Here is an 18,475-nt window from a genome sequence, read left to right on the forward strand (position 1 = left end):
CATTACTGTTAAATTAGAAGAAAGGAGGAAAGCAGGAGAGATGAAAGAGGAAGAAAGAAGGAAAAAGAGGAAGAAAAGGAGAGGGAAAAACAAGTGAAGAAAGTAAAGGAGAAGAATGAGTGATGAGAAAGGGGGAAGGAAGAAAGAAATGGAGAGGAAGAAGAAAAGAAAGAAAGGTGGAGAGAAGGGAAGAACAGAAGAGGGAGAGGGAAAGAAAAGAAAGTGCCCATCTTGGTTCCTCAACTCTGATTCACTACAGTCCTGGACAGCTGGATATACGTGATTTTTATGTATTTGTATTATTGTAGTACCTAGGAGCTGTAGTCCTGAACCTGCCCCCCAGTGTGCCAGGAGCTGTACAAACAGAACTAATACCTTCTGTTCTCATTAGCAATTAATTCCCCCCCCTTTTGCCTCAGTCTCCTTTTCTGAGCGGTTTTCCTTTGCCCCTTGGGTGCCTAAACCCCTTCAGCTGCTTTACAAGGCCACTGATGGAAGTCTGAACCCAACGCCCACACCAAGGGAATTTGGTGGCAGAAGTGGGATTCCAACCCACATCCCTAGTTCCTGCTGGAGTGTCCTAGGTTCTCCTTCATCCCCCCTTCTCTTGATTCATCTTCAGCTATGAGTGGTGTCCCAAACCCTCCCCCTCCGCTCCCATTCCACCCCCAGTGCTTCTCTTCTCCAGTGTCTGGCCCAGGCTGGCAGGCCTCACCTGAACAGCCAGCAGACTCACGCCGGATGGTTTCTTCCATGACTCAGACAGGTGTTGGTGTCTGGTTTGACAGTGAACCACGAGGGATGGTGGGTTGAGTGGGAAACCACAGAGAGCCGACCACAGATGTTAGATTTCAGTTCCTCTGCACATTAGGTGTCTCTAGGCTGAGGGATAAAACCCATGGTGATGCCACTAGACTTTGTCTCAGTGTCTAAATAAAATACCCTGCATTTGTCTAGTAGGTGGAGCAGCACCAGGGTTTTTGGCGCCCTAGGCACAGGGCTGGCTTTAGCCATTCCGCCGCCCCAAGCACGGCAGCATGCCGCGGGGGGCACTTTGCCGCTCGCCGGTAGCGCGGCTCTGGTGGACCTCCCGCAGGCGTTCCTGTGGAGGGTCCGCTGGTCCTGCAGCTCCGGTGGACCTGCCGCAGGCCTGCAGGAGGTCCACTGGAGCAGCCTGCCGCCCTCTCAAATCCTGGCACGGTCGCCTAAATGGAAGCACCGGCCCTGAGCAGCTGCACAATAATTTTGCTGATTTTCCTCAACTTTGTGACAGGCCCAACACCAGAGCCAGTTCCGCTGAACAAAGCAAACCCTGCTCTCATCCCTGGCCACTGGCACCATGGCTCTGCGCTGCAGCTGATTCCCTGTTGCTTGTCTCAGAACAATCTGGGGCACTTCTCTTTTCTGGGGGGACTTCTCTTTTCTGGTTCCGTTTGTTTTTCTTTAGAAAACGAGACTCACGGGCAGCGCAATCCCCTTGGTCATCAACTGCCAGAAAATGAATTAAAATAACCCCACTCCCCACCCACTGTGCTGATGCACCAGTAAGATCCCGGGGTGAGGACTGGACCATTAGGAAGCAGGGACATGGAGACTGAAAACCTCCTGTTTGCAGGCATATTCCTTGTTCCAGTGGTGCCCGTGTGCCCCAGATCAGAGCAGGGCCTCACTGTGCTAGCGCCATTTATTCACCTCCAGAGAGTCCGCCCCTGCCCCTAAGCCCTGACAGTTTAAAGACACAACAGAGGTGATGGCTGGGAGGGAGGGAAACTGAGGCACAGGGAGGGTTATGTGCTGAAGGTTCCCCAGCAGAGCCGGAGATATAATCCATGAGTTGCTCACTGTACACGTGCTGGTCAGGGTTTGTTCCCTCCAGCAGGGGGCGGCAGGGATGGGGATACACACAGAACAGGGCTCATCCCCTCCAGCAGGGGGCAGCAATCATACAGAACTTTTCAGGATAGTTTTCTCCCTTTGCCTGATTTCTGAGTTACGATGACCAGATGAGTTCTGTAATAGCTTATATTGGACCAACTCTTGTTAGTAATAAAAGCTAATACCCCCCCCCACCCCATGTATCTCTAATATCCTGGGCCCAACATAGGAACATAAGAACGGCCATACTGGGTCAGAGCAAAGGTCCATCTAGCCCAGTATCCTGTCTTCAGACAGTGGCCAGTGCCAGGTGCCCCAGAGGGAATGAACAGAACAGGGAATCATCAAGTGATCCATCCCTTGTCACCCATTCCCAGCTTCTGGCAAACAGAGGTTAGGGACACCGTCCCTGTCCATCGTGGCTAATAGCCATTGATGGACCTATCCTCCAGGAATGTATCTAGCTACAGCAACACTTATTAATTACACGTTTTCCCTGCGTCTTCCACATCCCCTGCCTCTGGTGCAAATAATAAACTGGACTGCAATTTTCAGGAATCCCCCACCCCCACACATACACTTTTTGCATTTAAAATTGGTTTTGAAGGAAATTCCAAACCGATTTTTTTTATTCTCCCCAACTTCTCAATTTATCAAAAAAACTTCATTATTTGGCTCAAGCCAAAATGAATCTTCCCCCTTCCCTGATTTTGTCAGAGCTGCCGCCAAATGGAAAAGAGAAGGAAGTCCCTCTCTGAGATTGTGGCTAGGTGCTCTCTCTCTTTCATGGGTGATGCTCCACGGTGAGGAGCGGATGATCGTGTTTGACAATCCCAGAGGGTTCTGGAATGATAGAGGTCTATAAAATCATGACTGGTGTGGAGAAAGTAAATAAGGAAGTATTATTTACTCCTTCTCCTAACACAAGATCTAGGGGTCACCAAATGAAATTAATAGTCAGCAGGTTTAAAACAAACACAAAGAAGTATCTCTTCACAAAATGCACAGTCACACTGTAGAACTCTTTGCCAGAGGATGTTGAGAAGGCCAAGACTATAACAGGGTTCAAAAAGGAATAGATAAGTTCCTGGAGGATAGGTCCATCAATGGCTATTAGTCAGGGTGGTCCGGGATGGTGTCCCTAGCCTCTATTTGTCAGAAGCTGGGAATGGGAGACAGGGGTTGGATCATTTGATGTTTGTCTGTTCTGTTCATTCCCTCTGGGGCACCTGGTGTTGGCCACTGTAGGAAGACAGGATACTGGGCTAGATGGACCTTTGGTCTGACCCCGTCTGGCCATTCTTATTTCTCATGTCAGCAACCCTATGTGATAAGTCTTCAAATATGTTATAAAGAGGTTTAGTACCTGTTAGTAAATAGTAATATTTTTAGTTCTTTCTTTCTGTATCAGGATGAAGGAGGGTTAGTGGGTGAGAGACTATTGCAATGAGCCATAAATCCAGTGTCTCTACTGAGTCCATGAATTTGGGTGTCTAGCAAAGTCATGAATTGAAGCTCCTGGGCTCATCCTTTGAAGGCATTTCCTTTCTTCTCAGTCCTGGTCCTGAACAGAAACCTGACCAATGCCTTCAAAAGAGGAGCTTAAAACCCTAATTTAGCTCGGCCTTTTCTGTATGAGCTGTGGGAGGGAAGATGGCTCAGTGGTTGGAGAAGCCCCCTTAACAGGTGCTTCAAAAGCATGGCGGAACCCAACCCCCACTGAAATGGAAATTACCATGCATTTTTAACTGTGAGGGTAATTAACCACTGGACCAGTCTCCCAAGGGCCATGGTGGATGCTCCACCACCGGCAATTTTTAACTCGAGATGAGATCTTTTTTCTAAAAGATCCGCTCTAGGTATTATTTCAGGGCTCTTCTCTAGCAAGGCTGATAGAGGAGGTCACACCAGATAATCCCAGCGATCCCTTCTGACCTTGGAATCTATGAAGCCACGAAATCCATGGGAGGTCGGTGCCTACCTCTGTCTTTTGGCATCTAAATAGCTTTGAAAATCATAGTCTCCATTTCTCAGAGGTGTTTAGATACCTCAGAGGGCATCTAGGTCCCTAGTGGGGTTTTCAAAGCCATATAGGCAGCTAACGCCAATTGTGCAACTGTTATAGGGGAAGGAGTCAGGGGAGTCAGAACTGGGGGCAGGGCCCCAACACTGTTATAAGTGGGAGGACTCTGCCCTCCCCCTCTTTACCGGCTCTCCTAGCCCCATGGAGAGCTTCGGTGAGTCAGCCACTGATCATCCACCCTGCAGTTTCAGCCCTCCTTTCTCAGTATTTGCCCTCCCCTCCCCTTAGCTAGAGATCTAACTAAGAGGTGGAACTGAAGCGTGATATAGACTCCAGTGTTGTCACTTTTTCATTGCAGGATCCTAGGAGAATCACAGGACAGAGATCCAAGCCTGAAGAACCTCCAAAGCTCTTCAGCATGAATCTTTCCAATCTGTCTGTGATGCTGAGGCCCAATCAATCATCCCTGCCCCCTGCCTCAGTTTCCTTATCTGACAAATGGTGTTCAGAATCTCCACCTTCCATGCGAGGTGTTGTGAAGCTTAACATATTTGCTTTGAATATTCTGCAGGTTCTTCCCTGGTCATGTGCAGCACCACCAATGCAACACAAAATATATTTTAGCCTGCTTTTGTAATCTTCCATGCCACATCATTGCCACTGGTTCCTCTGCTGACATGGGAACCGCTTCTAAACAGAAAGAAAGAAAGAAAACTGACCTTCCTTCTCCTTTTCCAGATCCAATCTGCCTCGTTTCCAAGCTCTATGAACGCCTGTAAACTCCCCTCCCTTCCTCCTTCATAATTAAATTTTACTCCAACCCACCTCAGCCTCTGTCTCATTGATGGACCTGGTATTTGTGTGCTCTCTCACATGGTTTGTGTCATATCCTCTGCATTGCCAGCAGATGGGGTGATTCTCTCTCCACTTTGACCAACAAATTCTTTCCCACATAGATTCATAGAGTCCAAGGCCAGAAGGAACCATAGTCTCACCTCCTGGATAACACGGACCATATGGCTTTCTCAAAAAATTCCTAGAGTGGATATTCTTCTAAAAGATCCAATCAGTCAAGTCCAGTGACTCCTCAGTCATCTGTTTTAAAACTCTTGGCTGCGAGTTACCTGGATTTGCGGATTTAAAAATATCTAACTTTAGTAGTTTCTGTTTAGCACCCTCCAGAGATACTAGTGGAAAGGAAAGACTGTCATCATCATCATCATCATATGATGAGACTACATCATCTGTATATATACAGAACAGAAATATTTATGGAACACTTCAGCCTTTTCTGCATTATTATTGATAATTCTACCATTTCAATCTAGTAATGGCCAAATAACATTGTCAGGATTCTTTTTGTTCCTAATATAGTTAAAAACCTCCTTCTTAATGCTGCTGGCCATAGATTTCTCCTTGTGTTCCTTTTGCTTCTCTTATCAATTTTCTATAATTCCTAGCTTCTGTTTTATATTTATTACTATCATTTTCCCTTTCTTCCATTCCTAATATAGATGCCTGCACTTTCCCTCTAAACCAGGTCAGGTTTTTAACCAATATGGCTTTCTTGTAGATTGACTGGGTATCTGATCCATTAACTTCAGTGGAGCTAGTGTCAATCGGCCATAGCGACATTGGAGTTCATGGGCCAGATCCCAGCTGGTGCCAATGAGCTATTCCTCAGATATTGACTGTGTTAGTTAGTTGATTGTCAAAAAGTCTCTGTTGTCATGTGTTCACATCAGCTAGAGGTACTAGTCCAGTGATCACAGAAGGAGTATTGGGAGCCAGGACTCCTGGGTCCTCGCCTAGCTCGGGAAGGGAAGTGAGGTCCAGTAGGTTACAGCAAGTGGCTAGGATCCAGTATTCCTGGAATTTATCCTAGCTCTGGGAGGGGACTCTGTATGACATAATACACCCCTGTATGCACACCCTACACATTATTGTAATAATCTTCATGCAAAGCATGCCTTGTAAGGTGTCATTTGAAAACTCATAATTTGCTAGCCATTATTGTCCTGGTAAACTATGTGTGGCACTGCTTTATGTGACATTACAAGATTAACACATACTCCAAACCCCAGCCCTGCCCAGGCAGGTCTGTCCCAAGCAAAGGAAGGAACTTAATTTGCATTTAAGTAGTAAACAGAATTATCAAGCAGGGAGGTGTCATAAACATACAGCTAAGGGTAGCATAAAATCCCTCTTTACCCTGTAAAGGGTTGATTCCTCTTTTACCTGTGAGGGGTCTGGTTGGCACCTGACCAAAAGGACCAATAAGAGGAGAAGATACTTTCAAATCTGTGGGGGAAGGTTTTTGTTTGTGTCATTCTCTTCGAGTCAGCAAGGAACCAGGGCAGGAAAAATACATCTCCTTAAGCATAAGCATATCTGGACTAAGCATCTAGTATTGCAGAAATGGTAAGTAATAGCAAAGAAATGCGTTAGGTTATCTTTTGTTTTAGCTTGTGAATTTTCCCTGTGTTAAGAGGGAGGTTTGTAACTTTAAAGTTTTGCCTAAAGGGGAAATCCTCTGTGTTTTGAATCCTTTTGTTACCCTGTAAAGTTATCTTCCATCCTGATTTTACAGAAGTGTTTAGAGTTTAGTGTTTAGAGTGGGGAAGGAACCTCAACAGGAGGGAAAACAAAGGAAGTTCAAACTAGTGAAAAAAACAGCAGGGAACATCCTTTCACAGACACTCTTTGGCTCCTGGGTCTCAGGTGGAAACATTTTTCAAGAGAGGGAGTGAAACTATCCAAAGGAAGGACAAACACCCTGTCATAAACAGATAGTTAAGGGTTAATGTCTCTTTTACCTGTAAAGGGTTAAGAAGCTCAGTAAACCTGGCTGACACCTGACCAGACGACCAATGGGGGGACAAGATACTTTCAAATCTTGGTGGAGGGAAGTCTTTGTTTGTGCTTTGGGAGGGAGTCCCTCTAGTCTATATGAGCTGAATACCCTGTAAACATTTTCCATCCTGGTTTTACAGAGATAATTTTTACTTTTTCTTTCTTTAATTAAAAGCTTTCTTTTTTAAGAACCTGATTGACTTTTTCCCCTTGTTTAAGACCCAAGGGGATTGGATCTGAACTCACCAGGGACTGGTGGGGGGAAAGGAGCAGGGGGGAAAGGTTAATTCCTCTCTGTTTTAAGATCCAAGGAGTTTGGATCAGTGTAATCTCTCAGGGTAACCCAGGGAGGGGAAAGTCTGGGAGGAGGAAAAGGAGGGGGAGCGGTTTATTTCTCTTTGTTTTAAGACCCAAGGGATTTTGGGGGAACAGGAAGTGTGTCAAAACACTATATTTTTGGCTGGTGGTGGTGCTATCAGATCTAAGCTAGGAATTAAGTTTAGAAGGGTACATGCAGGTCCCCACCTTTTGGATGCTAAAGTTCAAAGTGGGAAAAATACCTTGACACACCCCAAGACACACACCTCCCCTCTTTCTCCCTGTCCACCTCATTGTCTGGACCTGAGAAGACAAAGGAAACAGCTGTTGGACCCTGGGGGTGGGGTTCTGATGTCATCTTCTGAAGAACAGGGTGAGAAAGTTTGTTTTGCAACTGCGAAAGTTTCTTAAGCAGATACTAGGAAGCATTTTATCTTCATTTTTCTTTGAACAATTTCTGACTTTGATGCTTCATTGCCCGTAGTCTCTTGAAATTTGTCTCTTTGTAGTTAATAATCTTGTTTTACTGTTTTATCTAATCCTGGGCAGGACAAGACATACCTTTCTGTGGAAAGATCTGGGACTGGGGAGGTGCAGGGGTCACCCTGCCAGTATAATCCAGGCTGATGAGACAGAGTGTGGCTTGCATGCTGGAAGGCGGTTTGTGAGTGAGCCTGGTGCGAGTATTTCAGCAAGACATTGTATGGCACCCAAGGTTGCAAAGCAGAGGAGACTCAACCCTCCAGTGGTCTGGATGTAACAGTGGGGTCTAGTTATTTAAAGCAGGAGTTCTGGGTTCTAATCCTGGCTTTGGGTGGGGAGTGGATTAGAGCAGAGGGGCTGTGTGTGAGGACTCCTAGCTTCTATAGACAACTCTGGGAAGGGACTGAGGTCTGGTGGCTAGACAAGGGGATTCAATCTCTTTATCTTATCAATAAGAGAAAGGTGACGGATAGGGGCAAATGAGGACATTCACTGGGAGAAAATACTGGTTACTAAAGGGCTCTTTAATCTACAGGGGAAAGAAATAACAGCTGGAATCATAGACTATCAGGGTTGGAAGGGACCCCCGGAGGTATCTCGTGTAACCCCATGCTCAAAGCAGGACCAACCCCAACGAAATCATCCCAGCCAGGGCTTTGTCAAGCCTGACCTTAAAAACTTCTAAGGAAGGAGAATTCACCAAGCTGGAGGAGAAAACCGTCGCTAGGGAAAAACAACACTCCATCTTTTCACAGTTGCCTTCCACACCCAACCATCCCAGTGAAAAAAGTTTTTCCTATATCAACCTAACTCCCCCAACTCAACTGTGAAGACCATACTCCTGTTCTGTCATCTGCTACCACTGAGAACAGTTCAGATCCATCCTCCTTGGAACCCCCTTTCAGGTAGTTGAAGAAGCTACTAATACCCTCATTCTACTCTATCAGTTCCCATCACGTTCCTCATAAGTCATGGTGCTCTACCAGGCCCCTGAAGTCATTTTTATTGCCCTCCGCTGACTCTTTCCATTTTTCCACATCTTTCTTGTAGTGTGGCCCACTGGACACAGTACTCCAGATGAGGCCTTCACATCAAAATGCGTTACATTGACTAATAGAGGGGAATGATCATGTTTCCTCAAGTCTGCCGGCAATGCTACCTAACTCCATTAACGCATACCAAAATGCGTTAGCCTTACTAATGGAGACAACAAGGCACATGTTACTCATATCCATTTCTTATACCATCATGGTTACCACCTTTGTTCCTTTCTGCAGAACTGGCTGCTGTTAGCCATTTAGAATTCCTAGCTGTATGCAGTGCACGTTAGCGGATTTTTTTCTACGCTATAATGAGGACTGTCAGCGAGACTTGTCCTTGTTGAACTACTAAGAACGATCAGGTTTCTTTTGGCCCAATCCTCTAATTTGTCTAGGTCCCTCTGTATCCTATCTCTACCCTCCAGCGTATCTACCACTCCTCCCAGTTTAGCGTCATCTGCAAACTTGCTGAGGGTGCAGCCCACTCCATCCTGCAGATCATTAATGAAGATATTGAACAAAACCGACCCTTGGGGCACTCCACTTGATACCAGCTGCCAACTAGACATGGAGCCATCGATCACTACCAGTTGAGCCCTATGATTTGGCCTGCTTTCTATCCATCTTGTAGTCCATTCATCCAGCCCATACTTCTTTAACTTGCTGGAAAGAATACTGTGGGAGACCGTATCAAAAGCTTTGCTAAAGTCAAGGAATAACAACACATCCACTGCTTTCCCCTCATCCACAGAGCCAGTTATCTCCTCATAGAAGGCAATTAAGTTAGAGGAGAGGAAAGTGATCAGCTTAAGTGCTTCAGAACTGATTCCTTGAGGACCTGCCCCATGATTTTTCCAGAGACTGAGGTGAGGCTGATTGGCCTGTAGTTCCCCAGATCCTCTGTCTTCCCATTCTTAAAGATGGGCACAACATTAACCTTTTTCCAGTCATCCGGGACCTCCCCCGATCACCATGAATTTTCAGAGATAATGGCCAAAGGCTCTGCAATCCCATCAGCCAACTCCTTCAACACCCTTGGACGCAGTGCATCCAGCCCCATGGACTTGTGCTCGTCCAGCTTTTCTAAATAGCTGGAACCAGATAAATACAAATTGGAAATAAGGCACTGCTTAGGGAGATCAGCCATTAGAACACACTCCCAAGGGAAGAGGTCAAGTCTCCGTCTCCTGATGTCTTCTGATCTGAATCGGATCATTACTGGTAAGGGGCCCGGGTGCTGCAGAGATGGAAATGGGACATTTTCCTGCTATATCTCTGGGAGATATTACTGTGTGTAGTCCCACGGTGGGAGGGGTAATCACAGCTCACCGAGGAACTAATAACAGGTTGTAACAACTCCAGAGACATACCCCCTGCCCCTCCCCCACCCAGGAGATGCTCCCAAATATTGGTTCAAACTGGATTCTCCCAAGATGAGCCTACGAAGAAAGGACAGTGGGTAAATAGCCTGGTTTTCAACAGGCTCAGGGCTTAGTTGGCTCTGCTCCAGCTAACAGAGAGGAGCTCCGGCCCGTGGAGGGCCCCAATCCAGATCTCAGCAGAGAGGCCAAGCCAAGGATCTGAGGGCTGGAAAGATCGATGCCAACCAGAGCCAGGGTGGGGATGGGTGGGTTGGTCTCCAGTGAGCCTATTAGCATGTCTGGAGGTTCTTTTGTTGTTTCCCCAGTAGTGCTTCCCCCTCAGGACTCAGTGGGCTTGGTTAGAAAGTGCTGTGTGGTCACTGGCAACCGCAAGCAATTGTGTTGTTTATAGACTCTGAAGAGAAGGCAAAGCAAACCAGTATAGACAGAGGGACTTGCCGGAGAAGTCCCAGCGAAGGCAGGAGATTGCAGCCAGCAAAATCCCCACACAGGCAGGTGAGAGATGTGCATCTCCACCCAAGAGAGGTGACAGCTGAGGAGTTGGGAGCCTAGTGCAGGGACCCTTGCTGGGTCGCAGAGTGGGAAATAGAAGCGCAGGAGCTCTGAACTGAGAGGGGGCAGCAGGAAAAGGTGTGTGGATGGTCCACAGAACAAGGGCCAGTGGCATTTGTGGACATGGAGGCGAATAGTTGGGCTGTGGAAGGGAAGAGCCTGAGACTGTGGTCATGTCAGATTTCCTGTGGTGGGTGGCAGCCCGTGACTTCTCAGAAATCATGGGATGGAGGGAGGGAGGGCCAAGGATGAGCAATGCATCATGTCATGAGATTGTCCATCTTATGGGACGGACAAAACAGAAGGGTCAGTTACCCTTCTGGAGGGAGACCCGGCTGGTGCCTGAGCTCAGAACCCAGCTCCCAGCCCCAGAGGCACCAGTTCAGCATGGTGCTAACTCTCCTGCTGCCTGTGCTGGGTGAGTGACATCCCTTTCTGTCTCTCTATCTGTCCGTCTTCTCCTGTTACCCACCTCCCCCATTCTCCCCAGCATCCCATCTCTTGTGTACTTGGAGGTCTCATCACCTCTTCTCTCTCTCTTTCAGCCTCTCTCCTTCCCCGGCCAGTGTTCCCTGCAGGTAATGTTGAGATGCCACTGCTGGGGGTGGGAATGTCTTCTGAGTTGGAGTGGGGTATTTCCCCGCATTGAAGCTGTAGGAAGTGGAAGTGCAGGTAGGGGGTATCTGAGTCTGGAGGTCTCCGACTCTCTCTTTGTTCCTTATGCCCAGCCAACCCCAGTTCATTCCAACCTAACACTGTGCCCATCCCAGAGCAGGTGAGATGAGTTGGGTGGGTCTCAGGTCCCAGCAGAGAGGACCCGGCCAGGCTACGAAAGATGACTGCCCCTCTGTCCTCTGCAGGGGAGGGGAGTTGTGTACATGGGTGGAAAGGAACTCAGGGCTAATGATGACAAGCTCAGTTCTGGGAACAGCTGAGCCAGCACCTTTCCCTGGTGCATGAAACGGCACATTGTAAACACTTCCTCTCAGAGAGGAAATGGCCTGACCCACATCTGTCTGCAGTTCCCAACTCCTCTTTCTCTTGTACCCCCTTCACGTCATGGGGTAACCCTGAAGGGAGCCGATGCGGGGATGGCCCCCCTCCACCTTCCCAAGGGGGAGAGATTGTGCAGTGTTCACCTCAGCTCTGTGCCCCTTCTCACAGTGAGGGGCTCAGGCTCTGGGAAGACTCAGGAAGATAACAGTCAAGTCACCATCTTGAGATTTCCTCCTTCACCATGAGTGCTGGGAGCTGAGTCTTTTTAACTAACGCCGAGATTCTGCTTGAATCCCGTGACTCCAAAAGCCAAAGCCCCAAGGGAAGGGTTGTGACACCAGAGCCTCCAGCTGATCCTTCCCATGTTGGAGGGGTGGATGCAGGGCAAATGTGAGGGTTTCTATTTGCGGCCGGGTCTGTGTTGGTTTTGAGTTGGTGCTAATGAAATCTTGGTTCCCCAGCTAAACACCCAGCTCCAGCCTTCTCCGTGGATCCCCAGAAAGTTGAATACCTGCTCGGAGACACCGTGGCCCTCACATGCTCTGCTCCCCCTGGGAGGGATCAAGTGTCGATATTCCACTACTACAGCAACACGGGATGGGCTGTTTCAGCCAGGGTGTCCTCCGGGCAGGAACACACCTACAGCCTCAACATCACACAGTCACGGAGTGCGGGTGTGTACAGCTGTAACTATTACACAGGCCAGCCTGGTCGTTTCGTCCCGTCCTATGAGAGCAACCGTATCAGCATCAACGTCAAAGGTGAGATAGGTCCATCTCTCTGTCCCCAACCCCCCCCTATTATCTCTCTAAATCGCCGCACCCCCAACCCTCTACTATCTCTCATCCCCAACCCCCCCAGACCTCTATACCACAACCACCCCTCTATTATCTCTCTTATCCCAAACCCCACCTCTACTATCTCTCTATCCCCACACCCCTCTATATATCAATCTCTATCCTCCTCTCTACACCCCCTCGATTAATGCTCCTCTATCTCCTAATCCCCCCTCATCTCTGATCTGCTCTATCCCCAACCCCCTAACTCTATCACTCATTACTCTCTATCCCCATCCACACCCACCTCTATATCTCTAATACCCCAACCACCCCCTCTAATTACCCAAGCTTACTCTCTCTCTATCCCAACCACCCCCTTAATTATCATCCTCTATCCCCCAACCCCCCTCTATTATGTCTATCTCCCAAACCCCCCTCTTAGCTTTATCTCTCTATCCCACCATACCTCTATCCCGCGCTAACATCCCCTCATTCATCTACCTATCCCCAACCCACACGCCTCTAAGTTACTTTCTCTATCTCTCTACTCCGCAACTCTCTATCCCACCTTCCGCTACTATCTCCTAATCTCTCTAGCCACCCCCCATTACTCTCACCCCAACCACCCCCTCTATTATCGCCTTCTCCAGTCCACCCAAACCAACCTCTACTATCTCTCTAAGTCCCCACACCCCTCTATTAACTTCTCTATCCTCCTATCCCAACCCACCTGCTTATATACTCTCTTATCTCCAACACCCCCTCCTATTTATCTCATGCTACCCCAACACCCCGCCTCTCTCAATATACTCTCTATCACCCACTCACCCTGCTATTAGCTCTCTATCTCCTCTACCCCGAACCACTCCTATCGTACCTATCTCTCCTATCCCCAACCACCCCCATCTATCTTATCGTCTCGTCATCCGCCAACGCACCTCCCTCATATCTCTCTATTCTGCCTACCAACCACGCCCATCTAGTATCATCTCTATCCCCCAACCCCCTGCTATTTACTCTCTAATCCCCAACCCCCCCCTACTATCATACTCTCTATCGACCAACCCCCTCTATTAATCCTCTATCCCGCAACCCCCTCTACTTATGTCTCTAATCGTCCAACCAACGCCCGTCTACTTGTCTCTCTAATCTCTCTATCGCCAACCCCCCCCTCATTATCTCTCTATCCCCAATCCCCCCTTCTATTATCTCTCTATCGCCCACGCAGACCTCTTTATCTCTCTGACCCCAAACCACCTCCCATCTATCATCTCTCTACTCCCCAATCTCAAACCCCCTCTTACTATCTCGCTCTCTCTCTCTTCTATCCCCAAACCCCCCCTCTTTGCTCTCTATCCCCAACCCCCCTCTATTGTCTCTCTCTCCATCCCCAACGCACCGCCCTCTATTGTCTCTGTATCCCCAACTCAACCCCTCTATTGCTCTCTACCCCAACCCCAACCTCTATTATCGTAGATACCCCAACACCCCTCTACTATCTCCTCTCGTCTCTAATCCCCAACCCCTCTCTATTGTCCCTCATCTCTCTAACCCCACCCCATTCCATTGTCCTCTCTATCCTCATCTATCTTCCGCAACCCCCCCCTCTATTACTCTCTATCCCCCAACCCCCCTCTATATTCTCTCTATCTCTCTACTATCCCCAACCACCATGCCTCTGTATTCTTTTTACTCTATCCCCACCCCCCTTCTATTATCATCCCCAACCCCCCCACTATCTCTCTCCTCTCTACGTCCCCAACCAACCCCCTCCTATTATCCCTCTTTCTCCTCTCTACCCCGCCTCTCATTATCTCTCACCCAACCACCCAATCTATTATCTCTCTAAGTGCCCACAACTCCCACCTCTATATCTCTTATCCCCACCCCCCCTCTATTATCTATCCCCACCACTACCCTCACGCTATCTCTCTCTCTCTATCCCCAACCCCCCTCTATTGTCTCTCTATCTCTCTATCCCCAACCCCCCATTGTCTTCTCTATCTCTCTCTATCCCCAACCCCCCTCTATATCTCTCTATCCCCACCTCCCCTCTATTATCTCTCTATCTCTCTCTCGGCCCCTAACCACCCACTCTATTATCTCTCTATACCCCAACCTCCCCCTATTAGTGCTTATCCCCAAACGCACCCCTCTATCCTCTCGTCTCACTCATCCCCAACCACCCCCATCTACTTATCTCTTTCCTCTCTACCGCCAACTACCCGCCTCAGTTAATTCACACCCTCAAACCACCCTCTTTAATCTCTCTATCTCTCTTACGAACCCCCCCATTATCTCCTATCCCCAACCATCCCCTCTATTATTCTCTCTAAAGTCCCCAACCACCCTCTACTATCTCTCTTAATCTCTCTATCGCAACTACATCCCCTCTATATCTCTCTATCCACCACACTCCACTCTCTATCTCTCTATCTCTCTATCCCCAACCCCCACATTATACTCTCTATCCCCAACCACCCTCTATTTATCTCTTCTCTTCTCTACCCCCAACTACCCCCTCTATTATCTCTCTACCCCCACCACCTTCTATTATCTTCTCTATCTCTCTCTAATCCCAACCACCTCCTCTAACTATCTCTTATCCCCAACCACTCCCCTCTACTATCTCTCTAACCTCCCCAACTACCCCCTATTATCTCTGCTATTCGCCCACCACCACCTTCTATTATCTCTCTACTCTCTCTACCCAACCACCCCATCCTACTATCTCTCTATCCCCGAACCACCCCCTCTATTATCTCTCTAGTCTCTCCTCTAGTCCTCAACCCACCCCCTCTATTATCTCTCTAAATCTTCTCTCTATCCCCAACCACCCCCCTATCTATCTATCCCAACCACCCTATATCTATCCATCAATCCCCATCCACCCCCTATCTATCTATCTACCTATCGATCTCTCATCACCACCCCCCATCTATCCATCCCCAGCCACCCCCTATCTCTCTATCTATCTACAGTAACTCCTCTTAACGTTGTTTCATTGTTACGTTGCTGATATATCAGAGAATTTAAAGTGGCACACTGCTCCCTTATAACACTGTTTGGCAGCTTTCTGCTTTGTCCACTGCTTACAAGAAGAGCAGCTGTTGGAGCTGGTCTGGGCTTGGAACCAGGGTGGGTCGGCAGCCCCCTGATCAGCTCCCCTAAGTTCCTGTGCAGCAGCCCCCTAACAAGCTATCAATTGCCGGCCGTTCAGGTGTCCCTTCCCCCACTCCTCTGTGCTGTTTCTGCCTCTCTGCCTTGGAGCTGCTCCCAGGAGCCTCCTGCTTGCTGGGAGTGGGGTGGGGTGAGAGGGGTGCTGATGTCAGGGTGTCCTGTTCCTGTGGTCCCCCTGGCTCTCGCTCTCTCTGTCTCTCTCACACACACACACACCACCCAGCACTTTGGAAAGTGGAGGGACTGGTGCGCTCCAGTGGGATAGTCCGGGTTCATCATCACGTTCAGTTTCCACCGGGAATGTTTGCAGCTACTGCCATGTGTCTACTGTGTCCTCCCTCCGTCCCTGCTGCCTTGTAGAGTGCGAGGCTACATTAACAACAATGTGTTAGCCCCTGAGGGCTTAGCCAAGTGCTAGTTCATCATTTTGCAGCAAGGCATTCCCTGGGAAATATCCCACCCTCTGACTCCACCACCTCAACCAAGCTTCACAATCAGCATTGCTGTGTACAGTATTCAATTGTTTGTTTGTGTGTGTGTGTGTGTGTATATAATGCCTTTTGAGTGGTGAAAGAAAATTCCCTGGAACCTAACCCCCTCCCCCCGCATTTACATTAATTCTTATGGGGAAATTGGATTTGCTTAACATCATTTCACTTAAAGTAGCATTTTTCAGGAACATGATTACAATGTTTATCTATCTATCCCCATACTCTCCCTCTCTCTCCTTCTCTCCATACACCCCCTCTATCTATCTCTGTACACCATAATGTAGCTATTTAAATTTCAAGTGACCCCCCCCCTTCTCCATTAGGGACTCTCACCACTCCAGTTGTTGTTGTGAATGCTTTTATACACACACACACACACACACACACACACACACTTATCTTCTGAAAGTCAACGACTGTCAAAGTGATGCCGTTATGGAGGAGGGTCTGACTGTCAGGAGCAGGTAATCTATGCCATGGTTTATCTGCCATGGTTATTTCCCAGCCATTCACTCCTAAATCATGGCCACCCAACTTGGCTGTCCGAATGGCAACTGTATGGCTGCCCAATAGCAGGCAAACATGCCCATCCAATATGGCGCTCACATTCAGCAAAATGGCCAGTAAATATGGCCAGTCAACTGGCAACAACTTTTCTGCCCAGCATGGCACCCCAAATACTAACATGCCAATCCAAAATGGCTGCTCACATTCGACAAAATAAACATGGCCACCCAAATGGCAACAACATGGCCATGCAACTTGCCACTCAACTACTAAAATGGCCTTCTATCATGGCTCTTCAACTGCCAACAACATGGCAATCCAACATTCCTACCCAACTGAAAACAGCCTGATTGCTCTAAGGTAGCTGCCAACATGGCCACCAGTCTGGTTGCCCAATGAAAACCAAGACCCACATGGTTCTAGGAGCATGGCTGTCCAACACGGTAACCCAATGGTTAGCAACATCCCAAGGTAGTTTTTTGGGAAGGAATTCCCAATTCCAGCTCCAACAACTTGTCCAAAGTCCTGGAAGAAGAGAAGATGCAACCGTTCCATTCTTTGAACCACATTTCCTCTTTCCTCCATCTCCTGCCCTGGCTGATCACCTTTTCCTGCCCCTTCAGACCCTCCTCCAGAGCCGACACTGAGTGTGGATCCCCCATCTGGCGTGGTGAGCGAAGGGCACCCCCTACTCATCACCTGCACAGCCCCTGGGGACGCCAGACAGCTGAGGTTTCACTTCTACCAGGATGGAGCCAAGATCGTCCCTGGGGATGTTGGGTCTGAGATCAGCACCGCGGAGCCAAGGACCAGTTCTGTGACAGTCTCTGTGCTCAGCATCCCGCAGGTGGACACCAACAGCACCGGGGAATACACCTGCCGGTACGAGGAGAAAGAGAGCGGGAGATGGATCCTGTCCACCAGGAGCCAGGCTGTGACTGTTACCTTGAAAGGTGAGGCTGCCCCGGAGAATAAAATCCATCCCTACATACAATCACCACTTCCTACAGCATGGGCGCACACACACACACACACACACACACAAGAGACCAACCAACAATTCAGTGAGGCAACAAAGCATTCGGCTCTCAAACACTGCCATCCAGCGTGGACACCCCTTCCCCACCCCCACCCTCCGCTGCCCCCTAGTGGCCATTGTACAGTATAGCCACCCCTTCCCCGCCCCGCGCCACACAACACACCACCACAGAGCCAACCAACAATTCAGTTGAGGCAACCAAGATTTTCGCTTCTTCAAACACTGTCCTCCGCGTGGCACTTCGCCCACCCCCACCCTCCGCTGCCCCTAGTGGCCTTGTACGTATTAGCCACCCCTTCCCGCCCCACCGCTCTGCTGCCCTAGTGCCCATGTTACAGTACAGCCGCCCTCTCCCCACACCCAACCTCTGCTGCCCCCTAGTGCCAATTCTACGTACAGCCACCCTTCCCCGGCCCCACACTCTGCTCCCCCTTAGTGCCCATTCTACGTAACAGCCGCCCCTTCCCCACCAACCGCGATGTAACTGCCAGCCTAGTGCCCATTATACAGTACAGCCACCCTCCCTGCCCACCCCTCTGCTGCCTAAGTGCCTTTATACAGTACAGCCACCCTCCCTGTCCACCCTGTGCTGCCCCTGGTGCCGAATATACAGTACACGCCCCGCCCCTCCCCCCCACCCCTCTGCCTGCCCCCTGAGTGCCTTATACAGTACGCGCCCCTTCCCCCCCACCTCTGCTGCCCCGTAGTGCCATCTATGACAGTCGGCGCCCCTTCACCCCCCCCTTGCTTGCCGCTAGTGGCCCATTAACAGTACAGCCGCCCCTTCCCCACCCCACCTCTGCTGCCCTAGTGCCCATTACGTACGCCGCCCTTCCCTCCCCACCCTTCTGCTGCCCCTGTGCCCATTATACATTAGCGCCCTTCCGCCCCACCTCTGCTGCCCCCTATGTGCCCATTATCACAGTCAGCCGCCCCTTCCCCATCCTCTGTGCTGCG

At 49.2% G+C, this 18,475-nt stretch overlaps 1 protein-coding gene across 1 annotated transcript in view; it reads left to right on the forward strand.

Moving 5' to 3' along the window:
• Nucleotides 1–10,456: 10,456 nt before the first annotated feature.
• Nucleotides 10,457–18,475, forward strand: part of LOC116839022 (Fc receptor-like protein 5) — a 14,761-nt gene continuing 6,742 nt past the window's right edge. The window contains exons 1-4 of the mRNA XM_032804664.2: nt 10,457–10,944; nt 11,072–11,104; nt 11,984–12,283; nt 17,103–17,432. Coding sequence (XP_032660555.1) covers nt 10,782–10,944; nt 11,072–11,104; nt 11,984–12,283; nt 17,103–17,432 — 826 coding nt within the window. The 5' untranslated portion in view covers nt 10,457–10,781. The remainder of the gene's footprint in view (nt 10,945–11,071; nt 11,105–11,983; nt 12,284–17,102; nt 17,433–18,475) is intronic.

Source organism: Chelonoidis abingdonii, chromosome 14 (genome assembly GCF_003597395.2).
Source record: "Chelonoidis abingdonii isolate Lonesome George chromosome 14, CheloAbing_2.0, whole genome shotgun sequence".
Lineage (NCBI taxonomy): Eukaryota > Metazoa > Chordata > Testudines > Testudinidae > Chelonoidis > Chelonoidis abingdonii.